Source organism: Lottia gigantea (genome assembly GCF_000327385.1).
Source record: "Lottia gigantea unplaced genomic scaffold LOTGIsca_24, whole genome shotgun sequence".
NCBI classification, from domain to species: domain Eukaryota; kingdom Metazoa; phylum Mollusca; class Gastropoda; family Lottiidae; genus Lottia; species Lottia gigantea.
The window spans coordinates 515051-523231 of record NW_008708707.1 but is presented as its reverse complement, the minus strand read 5'-3'; the positions used below and the strand labels follow the sequence as shown (position 1 = coordinate 523231).

The 8181-nt window shown below is 33.1% G+C and overlaps 1 protein-coding gene across 1 annotated transcript; it reads right to left on the bottom strand.

Annotated features, from left to right (window-relative positions):
• Positions 1-5274: 5274 nt before the first annotated feature.
• LOTGIDRAFT_116782 (hypothetical protein) lies at positions 5275-5748 on the bottom strand (the record flags this gene model as incomplete). Its single annotated transcript, XM_009055266.1, has 1 exon — positions 5275-5748. A coding segment is annotated over one exon (474 nt), but the record flags the coding sequence as incomplete, so codon positions are not given.
• Between the last annotated feature and the right edge of the window lie 2433 nt (positions 5749-8181).

Below are 8181 nucleotides of genomic sequence, written 5' to 3'. Positions count from 1 at the left end.
AAGAAAGTTCTGCTTTTGAAACATGCACTTTGCAGATGAACATTTTTAAAGTAAACTTAACATGTAAAGAGTTTCCATTGAATACAAAAAATTTCAAAGTATACTAAGTAGATTCGCAAATACTCCTCATTCAAGGGGCTCAAAGTGACAGATTCCAATTTTCTCACCGATCTGAGGAAACAAGTTTCTCTATGTACATTAAAAGGATTGTAAAGAGGTTTTCTAGAATATTTAGGTGTATCAGGGACACTGTTAGCACCATCTCAAACACATAGTTTAATTGAAATCGCCGGAACACAGATGTCAGCCCCGTTGTTAGGGTGGGGTTTGTGGGGGCTGGGCCCAAGCAAGTGAGAATTAAGCCCCAGCAAAACCTTTTTCAGTTCAGCAGAGATTGATTCATTTACAGTGTTTTTGTACAAAATCAAAAAGATATAGATTTGGATACGTTTTTGGCACCTCAAAATTGTCAGAAATGAATTCTCTTTGCCTTTAATTCTACATATTTTCTGAGTACAAAATCTGAGCCCCAGCACCAATTCATTCCTGGCGGCGGGGCTGGTCTGACTGAAAATTGGATGCCAATTAATACAAAGTTTTAAAAACTCCTTTACAATCTCTTTAACGGCTCCAAATTCATCAAAAATATTCTCACCATTTTAATCAAACAAGTTTCACAATATACATTAAAATAACATAAAATTTAAATGGTGATGATGATGCATCTAACTGAATCAAATTCTTGAAAATTTTCTCACCAGTGTTAAAGAGAGTACCAGTTTGTCCTACCACATTCTTTATCTAAATAGACATTTAATTGCATCTTTAAATCCTTCAAGCATATAAAGAGCATATTAAAAGGGTTAAGGGGCCATCACATATGATGAAGACATCAATATTAATTACATTAACCCTCCTGGACCACTTGTTTTATTGTTTTATGGTCTATTATAAACAAGAATCAAGAATTCTTGCTGGGTAACAATTTTTCCTTTCCTGTGAAATTTAGTGACTTAAATTTTTGTGTAGCCTGTCTTAAAAAGCGTCATTACCTATATGAAAGTTCTTTCATAGGGTGAACATTCTTTCCGGGCAAAACAAGTACAAACAATTTGAAACGTAAAACGAAACCCGAAATTTTATTTCCATTTATTGTCAAAAAATCATTTCGTTGCTCTTCAAAATTGAAGAGTTTTGTTCGAATGAAGGTCTGAATTGAATTACAAACTGTTTTCATTGGTTGAAAGTGTTTGTTATGAGTGGACACACTTGACTTAGTAATTTAGACAGATCTACTGTCCTGTGAGTGATTTAGTGACTGGTAGTCTTTGAAGTGACCAGAGCTCATTGTTGTGGAATGTCTATAAGTCAAGTTAATGGACCAATATTGTGACTTGACCATGTGAAACAATGCACATATTGCTCCTATTATTTTCATTAATTCACAAAGCAGCCAATTTGATTTAGAGGGTTCACATTTTTATTAGAATTTTATTTCTAGAATTGTCTTTTGATCTATCAAGCAGTTTAACAGGATTATGTTTCAATTTGTCTAACCAGTTAGTAATTTGTCTTGCATTTGTCTGACTGGACTCTTAATTTGTCCGACAATCCCCAATTAAATGCATTAAAACAGGCATTAAATCCAGTTTTATTATTAAGGCTTGTTTCTAGGAGAAACTTAAAATAAAATTAAAATTCTTCCGTGATTTGTCAGCTGGTAATTTATTTAACAAATAGACGAGTTTAATTCAATTTTTAATTTTTGGACAATTGATTTGTATCTTTCAATGAAGACAATCAAAATTTTCTGTTAATTTGAAACTTTTGGGACTATGAAGTTTTGGGTAAGTGAATATTTTAATAGGTTTTTGTGACCATATATGTGCATAGTACCTAGAGCTGTCAATTATGAAGGTTATTACAATACTTTTTTGGAAAAATTACTTCAGATGTTTGATTGCACATCAAAGAGAGTGGGTGCAGTTGCACTGAGCTCCTGGCAAAGTTCCTTAATGCTGCTCACTGCATATCATTTCCCTTTGCCATTTTCATTAGTCATTTAAATTGGATAAATGATGATAATTAAAAATCAGAAATGATTAGGCAAATCTTCATGACACTGTTTTTAAAAGTGTCTTCATTGCACACAGCATATCCATGCGTATTTTTATTAGCTGATTATATTGTGAAAAAAAGGTGTCAAACTTTAACTTTCATAAAAAATCTTCCAAAGATAATCTATACGGAGGTGTTGACAAGTAGGTTTAATATGAGTCCAGCTTTCAACATTTGATACTAAACTCGTATCTTTTAGACCATAATATTATTATACTATCAGTTCCTGATGGAGATATATGATATATAACAGATTATGAAAGAGATCTGTTCCATACCCATTTTACCTTTGGCCATCTTGAATTACCCTGAGCCTTAAACTCGAGTTTCCAGCTATGTGATTGGTTACTTAATGAAGTAGATTTTGAATTAAATTTTTATTATCCAATCAGATTACTGTATTTTATCTTAGTTAAGTTTTTTTAGACTAAGGCCCTTAAGGACAACCAACCCTCCCCCACCCCTCACCCACCCTTTTCCTTAAAGTGATCTCTGCACCTTATTATTGCTCAAGGTTTGTCCTCTAGTTTCTAATTAGTCAAAACCACCCAAACACTCCTGCTCTCCATAGAAACACGTCTGCTCTCCATAGTAACATGTCTGCTTTCCATAGCAACAACACATGTAACAATAAGCACAATGTAAACAGCATTGATTGTAATAGTTGTCTTAAAAACAAAGGTTTAAAAGAATCAAGTTTTGTAAACCAAATTCTTTTCTAAACCATGTAAATATAACCACTTGTTCAAACTTTTAACACAATTTGTAAAATTTAAAGAATGGTTTAATGTTGCTGTTTTACAATTCAGACAAAGAACTCTCTAGTCTTGAAAAACACAAAAAAATGTGTGTAAATTCAGCTTGGTTATTGAATATGTAAATTATGTTTTTATGACATGCTGTCTTAAGTTTGCTACAGCTGTGGACCACTTCTTTGCGTGGAAATCAAAACTTCCCTCATTTTGCACTGCATGGCATTGCATATATTCCTTAACCCAACTAGAAGTAGAAAAATAGACTAGATGTAAACATGAGTCAAACTTTGAAAAACGATGCATATATCAAACCAAATTCAGACATAAGACTTCAAATTCTTCACTCAAAAAACTTCAGTAGTCTAAACGAGCCGTCAAGCAGGTGGAAAATTCAACTCTACGATCAGTAAATATAAAATCTAACCAGTAAATGAAAAAGTTTATATTTTAATCATTTAATGTTTTATCTGGAAGCGAGTTGCTGCTATCTGTATACCAGGGCTATAAACACGTTGGTATTATCTACCAACATTTCAACAACGATAACATGTTCTCTGACTTCCACAGAAAACAGATTTACAACTTCTATAACAACCATTGAAACAATAACCCTGTTAAAAATACGAAAAATTATCCGTTCTGAGAACAGTTCCGAGAACGGAACAGTTAAAATTTGGTAGTGTAAACTGTCGAGCGTTTTGAATTGAGACAACCGAGGTGAGGTGGCCTCGGAACAGTTCTCAGAATGGAACAGATGAAATTTTGTAGTGTAAACTGTCGAGCGTTCTGAGAACAGTTCCTATGCATGCGTCTTCCCCCTTGTTCTACAATTTCTGTGAGCTGTCGAATTTGACTTCATCAGAGTTATAAGAACATCTAAAATTAACTCTTTTTTGAAGAGTTCAATTAAAATGCATCTGAGAACAGCAGATCATTTACACTATTGTTATAGAACCGTTTTCGGAACGCTTGAAAAGTTGGTAATTTAATAATACATGTATCGTGGCATAGATACATAGATTCACCGATGGATCGTGGCATAGATACATAGATTCACCGATGGAACGTGGCATAGATACATAGATTCACCGATGGATCGTGGCATAGATACATAGATTCACCGATGGATCGTGGCATAGATACATAGATTCACCAATGGATCGTGGCATAGATACATAGATTCACTGATGGATCGTGGCATAGATATATAGATACATAGATTCACTGATGGATCGTGGCATAGATATATAGATACATAGATTCACCAATAGTTTATAATGCGCACCCAAATCGACAAGACCTTGTGCACTGGTCAAGCAAATATATGGTATATTACACACCGGATATACCGGATATAAGCTAAATTTATTCAATTTTAAATCTCATTCAATATATAAGGTTATCATAATCTAATATAATTACAAGTAGACAAAAACACAATAATGGCATTTTTTATAGAAAATTAAATGATCTTAAAAAAAGATGTTTTTTCTGAAGATTTGAAAATTAAATTAAGATTTCAAGTTTTAGTGATTTGAAGAAAACAGCCAGTCGACAGGTGAAATCTTTAATGTTTGTTTAGTCTGACAAATTTTAATGGTTTAAAGATATACTACGTCTTAGAATGAACATAAAATTTAAGTTCTCAAGAATGGTCAGACTCAATATGAGTATATATTCATCAGTGAACTTACCTGGTGTCATAAAGTTTCAACAGAATCCCTGTAAAATCTAGAAAATTGGAAAATTCATAAAACTAAGTCGTTATTGAAAAACTCTTAATCATAATATTCAGTGTTTTTCAATAGTTAATTGCATGTTATTAAGTTTTTTAGAGTTATCAGATTACATAAGTATCCTGTTATGTTATTTATGACACCAGGTATATCTACTGATGAATATATGCTCTTATTGACCAAGTTTAAAATTCTTAAATTTTATGTTTCTTCTAAGACATAGTATCCCTTTAAGATTGACTAGAGCTCATTTTATGGTGCTGGCATGTGTTTCAGATACACAATCTTAAAAAGGAGAGCTTCTTTAGGAAATGGAGACTAACTTTGTCTTATACCTTGACTTCAATAGCCACCAAAGAAAAAAAATTAAAAGAGCTTTTGAATTCGATTATCATATTAATTGGATTAAATTTCAGATGAAACATGCAGTAGAGCTCCACCATTTTGATTTAAGTATGTTTTTGATCTAATTTTAGTGAAATTAAAGTTAAATTTGAAATAAAAACTGAGTAATTTTATCAAAACAAGCAAACAGCTGGATTTTAATCAGATTTTAATGAATTTATTGCCAACAATCTCTTTAGATAATTATTTCTTCTCTCTCTTTTAACATTTCATAATTTTCAACAACTTTTAGCTGGATTTCACCAATATCTAGCTGGATTTCAACAACTATCTAGCTGGATTTCACCTATATCTAGCTGGATTTCACCAATATCTAGCTGGATTTCACCTATATCTAGCTGGATTTCACCTATATCTAGCTGGATTTCACCAATATCTAGCTGGATTTCACCAATATCTAGCTGGATTTCACCTATATCTAGCTGGATTTCACCAATATCTAGCTGGATTTCACCTATATCTAGCTGGATTTCACCTATATCTAGCTGGATTTCACCAATATCTAGCTGGATTTCACCAATATCTAGCTGGATTTCACCAATATCTAGCTGGATTTCACCAATATCTAGCTGGATTTCACCAATATCTAGCTGGATTTCACCTATATCTAGCTGGATTTCAACTATATCTAGCTGGATTTCACCAATATCTAGCTGGATTTCACCAATATCTAGCTGGATTTCACTTATATCTAGCTGGATTTCACTTATATCTAGCTGGATTTCACTTATATCTAGCTGGATTTCAACAACTTTTAGCTGGATTTCAACAATTTTGAGGTTGATTTTTTGAGGTTGATTTCAACAATTTTGAAGTTGATTTCAACAACTTAAGGCTGATTTGAGTGTAAAAATGCCGAATTTCCCTTAAATATTTTTTCAGATTGGAAAATAAACCAAGGCTCTGGGCCCTGTTCCACAATAAAACTCACTATCAATTTTGTTGTGAAGATGGTTTTCCGTAATTGAAGTTTGTGATTATGATGTGAAAGAAAGATTAATTGAATGAGTTTTACTGCTCTGTATAAATTACCTTATTGCACACTGCATAGCTTTGTCTCTAACCCCCTCAACACCAAGGTGGTAGACTATATATGAATTTATTTACTGTCTTCATCAGTAACAAAGTACAATACAGAAGTTCTTTTAATTTTTAACATTGTAGTCAGCTATACTGTAAAAACTGTAGCAGACATTACAAAAATCTGCCTGAATTTTTTTATACTTATTACAATGAGTCTACCAGACAACATGGCATTACTGTGCTGTTAAAATAGGCCACATTGCATACTGCATGGCAATGTCTGTCTACATCAGTTGAATAAAGTCTACATGAATTCATTCAATTTTCAAAATGCAGTCAGTTGTACTGTAAAAAGTGTAGCAGACTTCAAAAATCTGCCTGAAGTTTTTAATACTTATTACAATGAGTCTAGCAGACGGCATTGCTGATTTATGGCAGTAAATTCTCTAGATTACCATCTGGTTACCGTGGTAAACTGTAACCTGGTAACATTTTAACTACCTTCCATCAACTACAGGTGAACTAAATTGGAGATTTTGAGGTCTTGTTAAAAAACATGGCAGAACTCAGAGTTCTCTGAGGGAAATTCATTGAGCTCTACTTTTTTATCTCCAACCACAAAGAGCTCGAAATTGAATATTCTCTGTCATTTCAGAAATATTCGAAATGAAATGTTCCATTAAATTTGGTTAAGAATATCTTCGAACCATAGAAACTTAAGGTTTGGTAATTTAACATGTGAAATAAACACATTTTCTCCCAAAAATTTCAAACTTACATTTGACATAGTGCTCTCTAAAATTGAAGTCAAAAAGGTAAAGAAAAATTACGGTATAGGACCCTGAGATTTTACTGGCCATCAAGAAAAACACAACAAAATTGCTCATTTATTGACGTTTTAAGTTGTTGGATTATGATTCTGTTAAAGGAATTTGGACTGACTATTACAATGGCTTATCAAATTCTTGGTGCAGTCCTTATTGAAGTCATGAAAGTCAAAAAGCTAAAGAGAAATCTGCCATAGGGTTTTATAAGTTATAAGAACAAACCATTCATTGTTAACTCTATATATATAATAGGAGATACTTGTTCACACTGTATTTTGTTGGATTATGAATCTCTAAATGGCTTTTAGACTGATGAATACAATGGACTCTCAAAGTCAAAAGGCTGTAGAATAATAAACCATAGGGTTTAATAAGTTATAAGAATAAACCATTCATTGTAAAATATATATATAACAGGAAGTACTTGTTCATGCTATACCTCTTTCAATCTATTTTTAGTTGTTAAAATAAACTCAGGATCTGTTTTAATCTTCACTTGATAAGACCCTGTATAATTGAAAACAATTTTACATCAATTGACTCAAAATTCTTTCACATTCACTGCTATTACTGACCATAAATTGAATGGTAGAAAATTTAAGACCTTTCGTCTACTGGGGCGTAATTTTTAAATCAACGGTAGATCTTTACTGCTTCTCGGGCAAAATTTCCCTCATTGAATACTGCATAGTGTTGAATTTTTCCTTTGCCCAACAAGTGCTGGAAAATAGTAATTTAGGGCTATTAGGCCCTTTTCTTTGCTATAGGTCAATTTCAGTTCTGCTGCCTTTGCAAAATTTACCTCATTGAATACTGCATAGTCTGTTTTCCATTACTCATCAAGTACCAGAAAATGGGTTAATTCTTCAAATTACTTGAAGTCCCCTCACTCTCCCCAGACATGGCATGTTGTTGAGTATCTGATGCTATTCTGTGACTAAGAATCCCTTTTGAGAGTTCACATAGCTATTAATGTTGTTAAAGTATAGGAATTTGCACTTGATTCTTACAAATTCCCGTGCCTGCACCTGCAATGTCGTAATCACTGGAGTTTGATAAGACATTGTAAGTCAGTACACCACCATTGAAGACAAGTGATTTCTGCTGAATAACCTGTGGCCACCTGACTTTAAGTTTTAAATATTTGGAATAGCCATAGGAATTGGGGTTCTTGAGGACCTTCTCTGTCTTCCAGCTTGTATAGTGGTACATCTTGTCATTGATCTTTCCCGCATTATCTGTACCCATTTATAGCTGGGTCATTTTACATGGTTATGTTCTCAAGGATCCTGTCTTCAGCTTGTCCTGGGACATTAT